Source organism: Erpetoichthys calabaricus (genome assembly GCF_900747795.2).
Source record: "Erpetoichthys calabaricus chromosome 1 unlocalized genomic scaffold, fErpCal1.3 SUPER_1_unloc_27, whole genome shotgun sequence".
Lineage (NCBI taxonomy): Eukaryota > Metazoa > Chordata > Cladistia > Polypteriformes > Polypteridae > Erpetoichthys > Erpetoichthys calabaricus.
Genome location: NW_026261593.1, coordinates 1,083,484 through 1,101,643, shown reverse-complemented (window position 1 = coordinate 1,101,643; position 18,160 = coordinate 1,083,484). Strand labels below are relative to the sequence as shown.

General features: G+C 42.2%; 2 protein-coding genes across 2 annotated transcripts in view; both read right to left on the bottom strand.

Annotated features, from left to right (window-relative positions):
• The window catches only part of LOC114642003 (zinc finger protein OZF), a 1,360,360-nt gene that overhangs the window by 670,134 nt on the left and 672,066 nt on the right, over positions 1 to 18,160 (bottom strand). The gene's annotated exons all lie outside the window — the stretch shown is intronic.
• Positions 4,077 to 11,146, bottom strand: LOC127526416 (gastrula zinc finger protein XlCGF7.1-like). Its single transcript, XM_051921862.1, has 2 exons — positions 10,927 to 11,146; positions 4,077 to 4,771 (listed from the first exon to the last, which is right to left on the bottom strand). Exons 1-2 carry the CDS (start codon positions 11,144 to 11,146, stop codon positions 4,077 to 4,079), a joined length of 915 nt encoding a protein of 304 aa, XP_051777822.1.

The following is an 18,160-nucleotide window of genomic DNA, read 5'->3' as shown; positions in this document are numbered from 1 at the left end:
ATATAGCATAGCATGTGCACAAAGGGGAAAAAAGAGATTGTATGGCTTCAACATTTAAACACTTGATAGCAGAGTCAAAGATCAGACATGGCTTGCAGTAATTAACAATTTATCAACAAACACAAAATTACATACAGAAAGAGAAATAACAGAATTACAAATATATGGTGGATAATGGCTAAGAACACAGGTATATGTTCAGAGAGATTGTTGTATAATGTTCCAAATTGTCTATTTGCTTCTGGCTCTTTATATTTTGTTGCAACGCCTGATTACAAATTATTTGCTCGCTATGGCCCACCAACTGACTATGAGACCCTCGCAGATCAATAATTATCAGGTGGACTGAGGTGAGACTCCGTGACTCCCAGGAATGTCAAGCTGACATAACAGACTATTTGTGTGACAGCAAACACCAAAGCAAGTCTGTTGTGCAACCAGACAGTTGTTACTTCTAAGAAAAGACCCAACTTTGATTTGTTTCTGCAAGGAGGAGTTGAGTGTTTTATCAGGGTGTGATTGTTTAATAGTCTTGACAAACTCTTTATTCTTGAACTTGATGAAACAAACAGCAAATGTGATCAGTGAAATAGAAAGATGGCCAGAGAATGAGCTGATTGAAAGGCACTTCGGTAGATTTAAAGAATTCTATTTTTGTGAAATGTCATTTTGTGTGTAATTTGTGCAGCTGATCCTATAAGCTTCAAATCAGTGCCTGGCCCCAAGTTGGCCTTCTTTGTGACTGAATTGGCTCTAAAAAGCAAAACTGCTGTCATTTCGCTTACAGTGGTCTTCATTTGTCCACTCCTCTGTGGTGGTTTACCTGGAGGTGCACCATTTGTTATCACACACTCTGATGAGTAGACTAACAAGGTAACTACTGATGCATCTCTTAGGGTAGACATCTGCACTCACCTCATATGGGGGGCTGATTAATAAAATGTTCTTCTGTTAACACTCTCTCCAATATCCGGCTACCTCTTTGTGAAAACTGCCATATTCGTTAGAGCGATCCAGCTTCTCTCAGGGATTCATTTCTCTACAATGGTTTAGTCTGCTTACTATTCTGGACAGGAGTGACCCTCATGTTGGAGTCCTGAAGATCGCTCGTTCTTGTGGAGAGATTTCTGCACTGCTGCTGTTGTTATTCTCTTCAGTTTGCTGCCAGGACTTGGCCCAGTACTTGCACTGTCTATCGTAGTGATTCCTTCTGTAATTCATATGGAGTGATGGTGAGTGGTAACGTATCCAGATGGGGCTGGGCATATTTTTTTTTGATAAGGCTTGTTCATCCTGGCACTGGCACAGTCTCGGAGGTTTTATTCCACATCTGCCTCGTGTCAAGTCACATTTCTTCTCTCCTGTGTAAATGCTTTTGTGGCTCTTAAAACTGCTCTTGTGATTGAATTGTTTCTGCACATTCACAACACTTATGACTTTTCTCTCAGTTTGATTTCAACAATATTATCATGTATCCCACTCTTACGTCATGGTGTCCTCTATGTCCTGTCTTTATTATTCTTTTAGGTTCACTGCTAGGGCTTTCTGCAAAACCTGCATTGTTCCTAACAGCGCCACCTTATGGAGCTCATAGGATGTAACTTTGATTTGTAGGATGTCTAAATCTGCTTAAATGTGGATCTAAATGATCTTGGATAATTTCTTTTTTTATTTTTTATTTCACATCTGGGTCCACATTTCTGATTGTATCTCCTGATATTTTGTTGTCTGTTGTGTCTCTTTTCGAGACAGATAAATAATTTGGGACTGATACATAGATTATCTGAATGTTTCTCCTTCACTGTGGTATCCTGGTTTTCTGGCTGTGAATTTTCTAAAACGTAGGACTGGTATACTGTACTGTCTCCACCAGTTTGTTGCAAAACTACATTTGTTTCTTTATCTATTTCTCTCACAACATGTTGCCAATGACCTTGTAATCCACAATCTTAAGTGGCCATTAGCAAGCATTCAGCCCTGCATCTCATTTCTTCTGTACTGAGCCATCCATATGTGCCAGGTTTTGGTCCACATTAGCCGATAGTAGGAGATCTGTGGTCTCTCCACTTACTTTTCTCCTCTCTTGGTCTACCTTGTTATTATCTTATTTATTCTTTTTACAAAATTGTGTCACCATTCTCTGTGCAAATCCTTGGTTTTGTGGATTGTTTAACCCAGCTTGATGAAGGTGGTTGATCTTGGCTTTCCAGTTCAGACTGTAATATTTTACAAATGTGGCAATCCTGTGAACCAAGAAGGAATGCTGGCACTTCTATAAGTGAAGATCTGCATTTGTAATCTACTTCTATTTAGAGCAGGCATGTCAAACTCACTACCATTGGTGGGCCGCTTCGACTGTGCGTCAGTGAGCCGCACTGTAACAAATACTATTATACAAAGTTACTGTAGCTTTCTTTACAACTCTGAAAACTTTAAAAAATGTAACACTTAAAGTTTAAAGTTTAAAGAAAAGCAATTTATTTCCATACAATCTCCGTACAACAGCGTACAGTTAGAGTCTTAGCCTCTTAGCTAGGTCCTTATATAGAAGTCGTACAGTGTGAGATCTATTTCTTTTGTCCCAACACTTGGCATCTCTTGTTAGTAACCCGTTCGTCAATCTCAGGCTTGAAATCTTGTGCAGCTGCAACTTTTATGAGGGATGAAAGGCGCTCGACAGTAAGTCTTGAGCGATGTTGGGTTTTGGTAGCTATCATTAATTAAAACAACTGCTCACAAAGGTAAGTGCTTCAGAACATAGACAGTACTCGCGATGCCAACTTACAGATCTGCACATATGAGGGTGGCAGGTAAGCATACAAGCCTGGCACACCAACTTCGTTGTATTTTGCCTTCAGAGTAGAATCTGACTGCAGTTCAATCAAATCCATTTGGATATTCTCAGGCGCATTCTCAACGTTGTAAGAGTATGGTGACGTAAACAGCGCAAAGTCCTGTTAGTGTGAACTGAAATCACGAAAACGCTCACTGAATTCATTGCTCAGTAATTCAAGTTGGAAAACAAATCCTACAAAAATCAAATTTTACTTTACTAAGTTTACTTCAAAGTTTATATTGTAAAATAAGCCGATATGCAAAAAGCCCCCTGACCTAGAGAATGGATGGATGGATGAAAATCACAAAAATGTGTTATTAAACAACTCACCAACTTCTCACGTCCACTTCAGATCTTCAGCTGTAGTCTGCACTAAATGTTTGTTACAATACTAGCACAAAATTACATAAAACTAGAGCTAAAAAATGTGAAAATATGCGAGTTATTACTACTTGTGATGCTCTGTTCTGCCCAGTGGCCAGTCTCAGCAGCCCAGCCAGTAGTGTAGCCTGCCAGGCTGCTGCAGCCTAGCACTTCAGTGGTGACGTCGCGGCTCACTAACTTTGGGGAAGGTTCATTTGTGTCATGCCTAGGGTATCAAGGAGCTGACACCGCAGCTGCAACTATACTAGCAGATGACGTTTCCGGTACCGTAATGCCATGGGAAAACACGCTTTTGTCAGAAGACGGAAGTAAGAAAGATCAATAAGTAACGCGGAAGATGCAGAATGATTCAATCACAAATGACAGTAATCATTTTGTACAAATTTAGTGCCAACTAGAATCTGTCATGCGGGCCGCACAGATTTCTGGGCCACGTGTTTAACATGCCTGATTTAGGGCATTCCAATTTCTGCCCCAGGAACTCATGGTCTCAGAATGCATTGGTTTTTGTATATTAGTTGGTTGGCATGAAGCAATTTTGTTTTTACATCCAGAATGTTGAGGTCTTTCTGTGGCCAGTCTGTGATCCCAAAGCTGTATGAGATGACGTGTTTTACTAACTGATTAAGTGCTTCTATTTTGTTCCTCCCTGTCAAGGAACATCTAAGGACCATTTTTATCCTTTTTGTGTATTCACTGCTGGTAATAAATCTCTGCTCCTTACAGTTTATATCTGAACCCTCGTCAGTCCCCAAGTATTTCTTAAGTCTCCTCTTGGTCAGGTTTTCTTATTTGATAATCTTCAGCAAGGTTGATTTCAATCTTCAGTTGACAAATGCTACTTTGGTGCGGTTGTCTAATTCAAACACTTCTCTCTTGTGTGAATTCTTTTGTGTTTCTGAAGATTGCTTCTCTGTGAAAACTTTTTTCCACATTCAGAACAGCAATATGGCTTCTCCCCTGTGTGAATTCTTTGGTGGCTGTGAAGACTGTTTCTCCATGAAAACGTTTTACCGCATTCAGAACAGTCAAATGGCTTCTCTCCTGTGTGAATTCTTTGGTGGCTCTGAAGATTACTTCTCCATGAAAACGTTTTACCACATTCAGAACAGTCATATGGCTTCTGTCCTGTGTGAATTCTTTGGTGGCTCTGAAGAGAGCTTCTCTGTGAAAACGTTTTACCACATTCAGAACAGTCAAATGGCTTCTGTCCTGTGTGAATTCTTTGGTGGCTCTGAAGAGAGCTTCTCTGTGAAAACGTTTTACCACATTCAGAACAGTCAAATGGCTTCTGTCCTGTGTGAATTCTTTGGTGGCTCTGAAGAGAGCTTCTCTGTGAAAACGTTTTACCACATTCAGAGCAGTCAAATGGCTTCTGTCCTGTGTGAATTCTTTGGTGGGTCTGAAGATTACTTCTCCATGAAAACGTTTTACCACATTCAGCACAGTCAAATGGCTTCTGTCCTGTGTGAATTCTTTGGTGGGTCTGAAGATTACTTCTCCATGAAAACGTTTTACCACATTCAGAACAGCAGTGAAGTTTGATTCCCCCTGTATAAAGTTTAAAAATAAATAAATAAATAAATAAATAAATAAATACATACATACATACATACATACATACATACATACATACATACATACATACATAAAAGCTTAGTTTTTAATCCATTACTTTAATACTGACATTATCTGACAACACTAAATAGATGTTGGTTCAATTTATGAACAAACTTTGACTAGCATAAGCAATCGTATGACTTAAATAGCACGTGAAAAGACACTCAACTTGTTCATTTTTTCATTTTCAGCTACTCAACACATGAGCACAATCAGTGAGGCCAAAAAGTTTAAACAGTAAAATAAATCGATCACATGAGAAAGGCACAATCAGCAAGATTAGTCAGTCAGTCAGTTATTTTCTAACCTGCTATACCATAACATAGGGTCACGGGGGTCTGTTGGAGCCAATCCCAGCCAACACAGGGCGAAAGGCAGGAACAAATACCGGGCAGGGCACCAACCCACTGCAGAACACAAACACACCCACACACACACACCCACACACACACTAGGACCAATTTAATACTGTATCACCAATCCACCTAACCTGCATGTCTTTGGACTGTGGGAGGAAACCCACGCAGACACGGGGAGAACATGTAAACTCCACGCAGGGAGGACCTGGGAAGCAAACCCAGGTCTCCTAACTGCGAGACAGCAGCGTTACCCACTGCGCCACCGTGCCACCCATCAGCAAGATTATTGTTGATTTTTTTTTTTTTTACTATGTTGCAGAACAGCATTATCATGTTGTCATCATATTCTTACAATATTGTATAAATTACTGCAGTGGGTTGGCACCCTGCCCAGGATTGGTTCCTGCCTTGTGCCCTGTGTTGGCTGGGATTGGCTCCAGCAGACCCCCGTGACCCTGTGTTCGGATTCAGCGGGTTGGAAAATGGATGGATGGATGGATATATATATTTTTAATCATTGTAGGTAGAAAGTGATCATCGTCACCTCTCATTATATTGGAGACTGTCATGTCAAACATGTGAAAGGCACTTTTATTAAGCAGAATGTCTATTGATATTTCTAAACAACTAGTTCATAGCCACCTGACTCCGTAATGTTTTTTTTTTTTTTGTTATTTGATTTTAAAAAGAGGCAGAGGATAGCAAAACAAAAATATGTTAATATACAACGAGAACAGGGTAGAACTTAAATGAATAAAACATGCAGATCACTGAAAAACCCTTGGACCCACATGACACCTGACCTGAAACAGCAAACTGGACACTTGTGGCTGAAATGTAAAATATACTTCTGTCTTCATACAACCTGTGCCAGGGGCTTTTTTGTTGCAGATGGATTTAAAAATGCATTTAATGGATTTAATTTCTTCAGCTAAAACAGGGATCTCCAGAAAAGCAGCATCATTTTGTGAGAGGTTTGGTAAATTAATTAAATTAAAAAACACATCAATCACTCTGAAGATGGGGGGGTTCAGCAGGGGGAAAATTCAGAAACAAAAATAAAATAAAATAAACCTTATTAATTTCCAAGCAGTAGTTAGTGATATTATCTATTGTGATGGACAACCGGCTACAGACTCCGGTCGCAACACCCAGGCCGCTAGGAGGAGCCCTCCGGACCGCATGATGGTGCCCCGAGTTCCAGCAGGGCCTCGTGGACTTTGTAGTTTCTATACCCAGCCCTGATGGATACCTTGGGGACCACTGGGAGTCGCTGTAGGGGGGCTAGTGGGCTCTTGTGTGCCCTATAACCCGGGAGTGCGTCAGCATCACGTGTCCGGAAGAAACGACGTGCTCCCGGGGTGAAGAAGAGGACTGTTTACCCTGACCCGGAAGGAAACGGACTTGTGGGTTTTGCCAGGAACCATTTCCGGGTCAGGGGATATAAAAGGACTGTGGGAAGCCCAGACACTGAGCTGAGCTGGGAGGTAGGAGGGTGAAGTGTCTGGGCGAGGAGGATTGGTTATTGTATTGAGAATTGTTATTGTTTATGAATAGTGTGGTGGAAAGGGTGCTTTGTGCACAATATAGTTACAAAATAAATAGTATTTATACTTTCACCTGGTCATCAGAGTGGTACCTGAGGGTTCAAGAGGTGGACAAAGGGCTTATCTGTTACACTATTTATCTGTATCATCATTGTATTTTTGCTTGACTTGAGGCATGGAGGCTAATGAATCTCATCTATGCAGTCTAAGAGCTCACATCTCGCTCAGTTTAACACCAGTGAGATAGCAACGAGTGCACATGAAATGAATTCTCAACTCTGCACAAGATGGTCATTTACCTTCTCTGTGATTAGCGTCATTTTGAGCTTGTGGACTGGATCAGAGAAACACCGGTGTACTTAACACTAAAATTACCAAAGCTTACGAAAAAACCCATAAATTCGGCCAACCTTAAAGCCCTTCGCACCTCATCCATCAGCGTCTTTTGTCTTGTAAATGTGCTGATCAAGACAAGCAGCAAGCAGCCTGCTATTCCATCCTCCCACTGCCGCAGAACGTTCACAAAGTTCTCCCAGCTCAGGCCTTGATTGATTATCTGGGAGTGAAGTGCTGGAGTTTTAGAGTGGAAATAATAGATCGCTATTTGGAACACATGCATTTCATGTGTGTTCCATTTTTACAATAATGTGTAAACACATCGTTAAAACAGAAACATTTTTCATATTTTAGTAATAAATGACAAAATGTAGACATAAACTATATAATGTATGAAGCGTGAAGTGCAAAGATCAAATAAACACTTTGAATCCCACCCCTAAACTATATATGCAAAAAACTAAACCGAGGTCTCTCAAATAAAAACACAGGAAAAAATCACCCTGATCGACTTTGTGGTCGTGTCGTCGGACTTGCGGCCACATGTCTTGGACACTTGGGTGAAGAGAGGGGCGGACCTGTCAACTGATCACCACCTGGTGGTGAGTTGGCTTCGATGGTGGGGGAGGATGCCGGTCAGGCCTGGTAGGCCCAAACGTGTTGTGAGGGTCTGCTGGGAACGTCTGGCAGAGCCCCCTGTAAGAAGTAGCTTCAACTCCCACCTCCGGCAGAACTTCGACCACATCCCGAGGGAGGTGGGGGACATTGAGTCAGAATGGGCCATGTTCTGTGCCTCTATTGTTGAGGCGGCTGACCGGAGCTGTGGCCGTAAGGTTTTCAGTGCCTGTCGTGGCGGCAATCCCCGAACCCGTTAGTTTACACCAGTGGTGAAGGATGCAGTCAAGCTGAAGAAGGAGTCCTACAGGACTCTTTTGTCCTGTGGGACTCTGGAGGCAGCTGATAGGTACCGGCAGGCCAAGCGGAATGCGGCTTTGGTGGTTGCTGAGGCAAAAACTCGGGCATGGGAGGAGTTTGGGGAGGCCATGGAGAACGACTTTCGGACGGCTTCGAGGAGATTCTGGTCCACCATCCGGCGTCTCAGGAAGGGGAAGAAGTGAAGTGTCAACACTGTATATGGTGGTGATGGTGCGCTGCTGACCTCGACTCGGGACTTTGTGGGTCGGTGGGGCGAGATAGATAGATAGATAGATAGATAGATAGATAGATAGATAGATAGATAGATAGATAGATAGATAGATAGATAGATAGATAGATAGATAGATAGATAGATAGATAGATAGATAGATAGATAGATAGATAGATTTCTTGCACAGCGCATCAGTATTGGCAGTCCAGTCTATTTTATCATCCAGCTGCACTCCCAGATATTTATAGGTCTGCACCATCTGCACACAGTCACCTTTGATGATCACGGGGTCTATGAGGGGTCTGGGCCTCCTAAAATCCACCACCAGCTCCTTGGTTTTGCTGGTGTTCAGTTGTAGGTGGTTTGAGTTGCACCATTTAACAAAGTCATTGATTAGGTCCCTATTCTCATCCTCCAGCCCATTCCTGATGCAGCCCACGATAGCAGTGTCATCAGAGAACTTTTGCACATGGCAGGACTCCGAGTTGTATTGGAAGTCCGATGTATATAGGCTGAACAGGACCGGAGAAAGTACAGTCCCTTGTGGCGCTCCTGTTTTGCTAACCACAATGTCAGACGTGCAGTTCCCAAGACGCACATACTGAGGTCTGTCTTTAAGATAGTCCACGATCCATGCCACCAGGTATGAAACTACTCCCATCTCTGTCATCTTGTCCCTAAGGAGCAGAGGTTGGATTGTGTTGAAGGCGCTAGAGAAGTCTAGAAACATAATTCTTACAGCACCACTGCCTCTGTCCAAGTGAGAGAGGGATCGGTGTAGCATATAGATGATGGCACCCTCCGCTCCCACCTTCTCCTGATATGCAAACTGCAGAGGGTCAAGGGCTTGTTAAACCTGTGGCCTAAGGTGGTGAAGAAGCAGCCTCTCCATGGTCTTCATCACATGTGATGTCAGAGCAACAGACCGAAAGTCATTCAGCTCACTAGGACATGATACCTTTGGGACTGGGGTGATACAAGATGTTTTCCAAAGCCTTGGGACTCTCCCCTGTTCCAGGCTCAGGTTGAAGATGCGCCGTAGAGGACCCCCAGCTCCGATGCAGAGCAGTCATGGTGATACTCCATCTGGAGTACTTCGAAGACCTCCGTCCTGGTTGCGAAACAGTGGACCAGCTCTACACTCTTAGCAGGGTCCTGGAGGGTACATGGGAGTTCACCCAACCAGTCTACATGTGTTTTGTGTACTTGGTAAAGGCATTCGACCGTGTCCCTCGAGTAATCCTGTGGGGGATACTCCGAGAGTATGGGGTACCGGACCCCCTGATAAGGGCTGTTCGGTCCATGTACGATTGGTGTCAGAGCTTGGTCCGCATTGCCGGCAGTAAGTCGAACCCGTTTCCAGTGACAGTTGGACTCAGCCAAGGCTGCCCTTTGTCACCGATTCTGTTCATAACTTTTATGGACAGAATTTCTAGGCGCAGCCAGAGTGTTGAAGGGGTCTGGTTTGGTGGACTCAGGATTGGGTCACTGCTTTTTGCAGATGATGTTGTTCTGTTTGCTTCATCAGACCGTGATCTTCAGCTCTCTCTGGATCGGTTCGCAGCCGAGTGTGAAGCGGCTGGGATGGGAATCAGCACGTCCAAATCCGAGACCATGGTCCTCAGCCGGAAAAGGGTGGAGTGCCCTCTCAGGGTTGGTAGCGAGATCCTGCCCCAAGTGGAGGAGTTCAAGTATCTCCGGGTCTTGTTCACGAGTGAGGGAAGAATGGAGCGTGAGATCGACAGGCGGATCGGTGCGGCGTCCACAGTAATGCGGGCGTTGCATTGGTCTGTCGTGGTGAAAAAGGAGCTGAGCCGTAAGGTAAAGCTCTCAATTTACCAGTCGATCTATGTTCCTACCCTCACCTATGGTCATGAGCTATGGGTAGTGACCGAAAGAACGAGATCGCGAATACAAGCGGCTGAAATGAGTTTCCTCCGCAGGATGTCTAGGCTCTCCCTTAAAGATAGGGTGAGAAGCTCAGTCATCTGGGAGGGGCTCAGAGTAGAGTCGCTGCTCCTCCGCATCGAGAGGAGTCAGATGAGGTGGCTCGGGCATCTGATCAGGATGCCTACTGGACGCCTCCCTGGTGAGGTCTTCCGGGCACGTCCAACCAGGAGGAGGCCCTGGGGAAGACCCAGGACACTCTGGAGGGACTATGTCTTCCGGCTGGCCTGGGAACGCCTCGGGATTCTCCCGGAAGAGCTAGAAGAAGTGGCCGGGGAGAGGGAAGTCTGGGCATCTCTGCTCAAGCTGCTGCCCTCGCAACCCGACCTCGGATAAGAGGAAGAGGATGGATGGATGGATGGATGGATGGATGGATGGATGGATGGATGGATGGATGGATGGATGGAAAAACTCACCAGGTTCTGCTTATGAGTGGGCAAAAATGGAGAGAGCTTATTAAACAATCCCATCCTAACCCCAACATTCACAATACAAGAGTCAATGTGGTGATAAAATAAAAACACATCTGAAGATAAATATGACATGCAAGCAAATTTTAATCAGTTATGGGCTGAGATTATGTAGAGCATACAAGGCTCGTGTACTGAGCCCTCACAACCTCCAGTGTCTCTCTAATCACATGTGTATGCACAGAAATTAAATACACATATGAAAAAAAGAAAGAAGTAGTAATTATGAATCAATATTCAGGAAAATGTCTAAGCAGTACTGGAATATCATACACAAAACAGTCAAAGCGTCCAAGCACCAGTGACATGAAGGAGTCAAGGACATTGAGTGCCTGTTGAGGGTCGATGAACAGCCGCTGCTCTCCCAGGAAGGATATTTGAGGCTTGGCCAGATAAATGAGGAAAGCAGAAAGACCAATTTGTGGAGCCTTTGTGATCACCAGAGACGAGGTCTTGTGTGGTGTGGACTGAGTCACTGGCAATAAACGTAGATCTTCCATCCTTCATAAGTTACATTTGAATTGTTGAGATCCTCTTTCAGAATAGTAACTCAGTCAGAATAGCGAAGCAGCTTGATGATAATTGGATGTAGACGTGCACTGTCACTTTCCCTCGTTTATATTCTATGTGCCCACACAATTTCAGGCCTCAAATTTGGGATGGTCAGAAACCAAAAAGCCATTGTTTTTTTCACAAAGCTGAACATAACCCCACTCTTAATATCATCTGGAACTCCAATAATTCTGATGTTGTCTCTCCTTCTCCCATCTTCTTGTCCATAAAGTTTCTTATCAAGAGATTGAGCCTTGGCATAGGAACTTATCTCAGAGTCCTGACACTCCACTTGAGGACTAAAACTAACAAGAGTTTCTGCTGTTCATTTCTGATTTTGACAATATCAGCATGAAGGTCAGAAAAAACTTCTCTCTTCTGATGTGTTCAAGGTCACACAGCATTTTGCTCCGATATAAAGGCCTTCAGTCGATCAACAGTGGAAACCGCTCCAGAGTTATCCGACGCCATGGCAGCCTCAATCAGACTCCTCTGGGTTTCTTCACTGGCCTTGAATCAGAAGAACCAGGGTGTGTCTTCCGATTTGAACAATTCATATGTCACACCGACAAGTAAAAAAAGGGTATGTTGAGGCTCTGATGAGACATTTTGAGGTTAATTTGTAAAAACAGTAATTGCAGGGTAGCTGAACAAAGCTGAACACAGCCATTACTTCACTGAGCATCAAGTGGTCCCTCAACTACAAAATGTATACAAAAATAGCTTATTTAAAATTACTGAATCAAAACAGAAGAATAAAGAGAGTGAAATATTAATGCACTGACCCAGAGGAGCACCAGTGATGTAGGACAATAAAATTTAAGATGAGAAATCCTGGGATTGGAGAAGTTACTCATATTAGTGTCTGTTCTGGATGAGGAGTGGCAGGTGTAACCAGGACTGGTCAACTTTATCACACACCGGCCTCGTTTATACTGCCCATTAGAATATTAATGGACGAGCACTGCCAGGATTTATTTATGCTAACAAAATAGAAATTTCAGTGCTTATTGTTTATTGAAGCTATTGTGTGAGTTCATATATGCAAAGGAATTGTAGTTTAATTACTCATTCTGTGGTTGTCATTAATCAAGGACAGGCGTCTTCCACCTTTTGATTAATCTCAGTCACACCAGGAGATGTTCCTGCTCTGATTGTATGAAAGGCCTCATTCTTTAACCTGATGATAGTTAAACCTCACTACTGGTATCCATTTAAATTTACTTATTCAGCTTTTTACTTATTTACTTATTTATCCAAGTTGACTTACAACGTTTATGAAACAATTGGTTGCATTTCATTTGGTTTTCCAACTGGAGCACAGGCAGGTCCAGTGACTTGTTAATGGACACACAGGGAGTCAGTAGTGGGATTTGAGCCAACAACATCAGGGTTTGCCATTCAAAGCCTTAAAGACTCCACCACACTGCCTGCTACCCTCGAAAGACTGGATCTTATATCTTGGATTTAATTTTCCATACCTTTTTTTTGTTTCTTTTTTAGTCATTGAATGTATTTTACCTTGCCTTGCAGTTAGGAGATCTGGGTTCGCTTCCCACCACATCTGGGGCCTCATGTATAAACGGTGCGTACGCACAGAAATGTTGCGTACTCCCGTTTCCACGCTCAAATCGCGATGTATAAAACCTAAACTTGGCGTAAAGCCACGCACATTTCCACGGTAACTCATACCTTGGCGTACGCAATTTCTCCGCTCGGTTTTGCAGACTGGCGGCACCCAGCGTCAAAGCAGTGCTACTGTTCCTGTGTGGTTACTCTTTTTTAGATCCACATCCACGGCGGCGGCTTTGTCAAATACACTGAAATTAACCGCATATCGTTCATAAATTTAATGCATCTGATTGTAATTAACCTGTAACAATATAATGGTCCACAGAATGGTCAAACTACTGTTCCTGTGTGCTCATCCTTTCTTTCTTAGACCCACATTCCTGACGTGGCTTTATAAATACACTGAAATTAACTGCATATTGTTTATTAGTGTAATGCATCTGATTGTAATTAACCTGCTGCAATATAATGGGCCAGGGAATAGCCATAGTATTCCAAATACCAGAACTGCTTTAGCGTTGTTACGCTCACTGCATCTTGTTCTTCTTTTTGCTGTTCCCGTTAAGGGTTGCCACAGCAGATCATCTTTTTCCATATTACTCTTACTGCACCACTCGGAGTATTTATATCACTGTATCTGAGTGGGGAATCACAGCAGCAGCTGATCGGAAAGAGAATTATCGGTATACAGTTTCAAGTACACACTACCTCAACCACGGCAAAAAGCGTCAAAGCCTTTTCTGTACGGACCTCGCGTTTCAGAAACAGTTTCATCCCAAGAACTATAAACGCACTCAATCACCTCACTGTAAACTTGCACTACAGTTATAATATTCCACAACCTGCGCTACTTTATAAAGCGCGTATGATGACAATATCATTTTTAAGATGAAATGCAGCAAAATATGTTGCTTATAGTATACAGATAAAACTTTAACTTCATTTAAATAATCTGTATTGCTAATAATTAAACATGTGAAGACACGGTGCCGCAGCGTATAGCTGGTTGAAGGATAGCTCCTGCTTGCGCTGTATTCTTGCTGGTGGTGACACGACACTGGAAGGATAGACGAATACTGTAGAATAATTAAACATGCACTACGAAGATATTTCAATGTTCCTTAAAAGTTTTGAAGAATCGGCGTTTTAAGCTTACAAATGGCTTAACGTCTATTACAGAGCTGATTGTGTGGCGATTGGAGAAAGAAAAGTATGGACAGGAATTGGAGGTTAGTACGTTTGAAAGAGACAGTACTTCTGTAATAAATTATTTTATCGAAGGTCGCACATGGCGCAGCAAGCCTCTTGCGTGAGATATGAACAATCACTGTGCCACCGTGTTCCCATGTTTAATAACATGCTTTCATTCCTATCATCATGAAAATGATATCACGTATACATCTCAGTATTTTAATTATTCAGACAGCTGTAATATATGTAATGGATTCTGTGTCCTGTCGGAGAAAGAGAAAGAACGGAAGCACGTAGTGATTCACACACATAGAGCACATAGAAGATCAAACACAGAAAAAAGCATTTAACATGCTACTTGAGAAACTAGTAAAATAAATGATTTTAAGATGAAGTTTATGATGTTCTACTTTAATGGCAAAATAAACTACGTGATTAAAGTGGAAATTTCGAGATTAAAGTTGACATTTCGTGCTTTTTTCCCACTGTGTGCCTATGTTTTTTGTCTGTACCCTAATAAGCTTTCATATGACACTCAGACGGTGGGCTATGACTCGCCTTTTCACGCCGAAATTGATATGTGATTTCTTTTTTATTTCGGGCACTGTGCGACTTTGTGAATTTGATCTTTCGAGTTTCTCTGACACTCTGTCACTCGATCAGCTTCCTTTTGTTGCTTATACCACTGTTTAAACCAACAAATAGTACGTTTTTCCTTTGCCTCCACTTGGTATTCGCTGAAATTCTTATTTTCCCCTGTGCTTTTCCCATTGTCTTTTCACAGAAGGCTATTTATATTGATTTGCATATTCAAAGAGGCGTAATTCTGGGAGGAGTTGGGGCGGACAGAAGGCGCGTGCACGTGCATTACTTTTCACGCAAATCGGGATTTATGTAGTGGAAGAACGTGAAAGTATGCGTGCGCACAGATTCCTGCATCTGGATTTTTCTGTGCATATGCACAATCCCGCTTTTGTGCTTACGCCATGTTATAGTGTGAGTTCTATGCACGGCGTTATACATGAGGCCCCTGGTGTGTGTGTGCCCTGCGGTGGGCTGGCACCCTGCCTGGGGAGAGGAAGCAAAAAGGAAAGTGAAGAGCCGAGATAGCAACAAGTCTATAATTTCTCCCTCAGGTGACTGCAGATCTGTTTGAGCAATCTGGACGATAACAGGCCACTCAGCCCAGCAAAGCTCACCAGCCCTATCCACTTAATTCTTCTAAAATAACATCAAGTTGAGTGTTGAAAGCCCCTAAACTCCTACTGTCTAATACACTACTTAGTCACTTACTCCATGTGTCTGTGACCCACTGTGTAAAGAATTTGTACACATTACAACACAAACAGGCCAAACACCAAACTGTTAGCTAAAGACAGAACACATTCTGAGAATGTGTTGTTTAAAATCTTCAATTTAATTTAAATATCTCCACAGATGCAAGAAAAAAGTTTGTGAACTCTTCATAATCTCCTGAATTTCATCCCAAATTCCTCCTGAGAATGTGGTCTGATCTTCAACTGCACTACAATAACAGACAAACACAATCAACCTGAACTCATAACACACAAACAACTGGACTGTCAATGCTGAACACGTCATTTAAACCTTTACAGTCCCGTCAAGTGAGGTGTTCAACCAATGAGAGGAGACTGGAGGTGTGGCTTGGAGGCACTCAGACAGAAACAGGGAAGCAATGTGGGTGCTGATGTTACCGACCTCAGGCCTAGGGGAACCTGGGCCAGGTACAAGTCACTGTTGCTACAGGGTGTAGCCACAGCAATATGGTGTAAAACATAAAAGAAACAGACAGCAGTCCCAAGTCTCAGACCATACTTCTCTGTTCTCTTCTACCTTTATTCTCCTTTTCCCAAAAATATATATATACTTCAATTTCTGCATAGATGAACATGGTAATCAGTGAAAACAATGGTGCAAGCCAATCTCCTCTGTATAACAAATAGTGTAAACACATTTACTTTGAGTACTTGATTAGAAACCAGTGTCCCCAGAACTTGTTAATTTTCCAAGGAAGCAGACAGTTGTGTATCCCCACATTGTGTGTAGATGAGATACTAAATCAAAGCAGGCTGACTATTCAAAGCAGGTGACTCTTTAGCAAGACAGGTAAATATTTGTGTCCTGTAGATAGCCATCAGCAATAACCTGTAGCAGAATTTTCCAGAAATTCTGCCTTTTCTTTAAAACACTGGTTTATAGCCCATTACACTAAGCAACACACCAAAATGTCATTTTTTTTTAGAATACTGAATTCTAGCCCATTACACTGACAAAGCCGTCTCTTCTCAATAAAGATTTGCTCATGAACATACAGAACAAGAACATAAGAAATGTAACAGACGAGGAGACCATTCATCAGACCATCAAGCTTGTTGGTTTAGCTAACAGTTAAGGTGTCTCAACATCACATCAAGATAACTCTTAAAGATTGTGAAGAGAACATTATATGAAAGGGAGATAAGAATAAAGCTGGAAAAGCTAATAAAAGCATTCCAAAGAACATCTTTGCTTATTTAGTGCTTTTGTTGTTTTTTAAATATTTCTTTCATTTTAGTTATGTAATTTCATGTTTTGTTTATATTGTGTTATCAATTATCCAAATATCTTTGTGTTTTGTGGGTGAGACACTAAGAGACAGGACCACATTAATGTCACTTCTGAAGGACCACCCTAGCTCTTATATTGGTGGTTCTTTACATTTGATAAGAGCTTTATTATAATTATCTAAGCCAGCAATCCATTTTGGGCCTGTGAGTGCTGAAGCCTCCTGTTGAGTTTGGAGTCAGGCTGCCTGGGGTGAGATCTCTCTATAGGTAGACTAGTGAAAGTCCTGAGCCCTCCTTTATAAAGCTTGAGTAGACACAAAATGAGACTGAACATGAGTATATGCCCATTCAAATATTGAGATTTACAAAAGAAAACTTGACAGGGGAAATAACTTATATTTAGTGCAACTCTGACCAATGCATACATACATAATATTACAGAGAAACTGGGAAATGACGACACCTTTGATCAAATAGTAAAATGCAACCAAACCAGCTAAATGACAGCTCGCAAGAATAATAATTCATTTCACTGAGCTGTTCTTATAAGGTGCGTTGATGTGACAAACATGACACCTCAGAAATGATGACTATGATGTACAGACTGTATTTTAGTTCCCTTTAAGAGCTCCAATGATACGTATTTGCACTAAAGAAATTCTGTTTTGTCATCACTTTATCTCGGCTAGGTGTTGTCACTTCTCAGTGAACTGGCTGACACCTCAACAGTATCTCGGCTAAGCTTCACTCCATTATGTCTGCTGTGCTGGAAGTCATTAACTGACTGCTAATGCACTACATGAGGTGTTCGTATGGTGTGGGTGTACACACATACCATGACATGTTTCTGACAACATAAAACAGTAATCAGTAGCCGTGTCCAGCTCTCCTAACTCAATCGAAGCACTATACTGCACCCATATTGCAATAGGGACACTGAGCAAGATTGAAGCTGCTTTTGTTAACCGTAAGCAGTGACACTCCATTAATACACAAGTCATCCAAGATGTGACTGACAAACGTCACGTCTCCATGGCCTCGCTCAACCCGTGATTCATTTTTTTTTGAGGCAGAGTAGCATTGGAAGATGTGATGGTGCTGTACGTGGTGAACTGTGCATTGGTGAAGTTACCTGCTGATCCCTCAGTGTCTAATATGACCTGAACTATTCATTGTAACATCAATCAAGTCATTACTTGTGCCAGGTGACAGTGACTACAACATCAGACAATGTTGCTTTACACCATTCCTGAAGCACAGGGCACAGAGGAGAGGCACTACAATGCCAAGTATGATCCTTCACTCTCAGAAGAAGAACAAAGCCAGATTGTGACACCCCATGTATTGGCAAGGTTGGCACCAAACTACACGGTGGGCATCTTGTAGTTCAGGACTGACCAGGATCAGATTTGAGAAAAGTCAGATATGGAAACACAGACACAGAAAGGTGGCATCTCCAAAACAAAAGTGGGTTTTATTTACAGGTGCACAAAAACAAAAATGTCCCAATCAAAAATAGTGAGCAAAATATACAGTGGATTTTCCAGTCCCAAAATTAAAAATAAAGATAAAAATGTATATACTCAAAACCGTGGCCTTCCTTAAGAGAAGAGAAAGAAAAAACAAAATCAG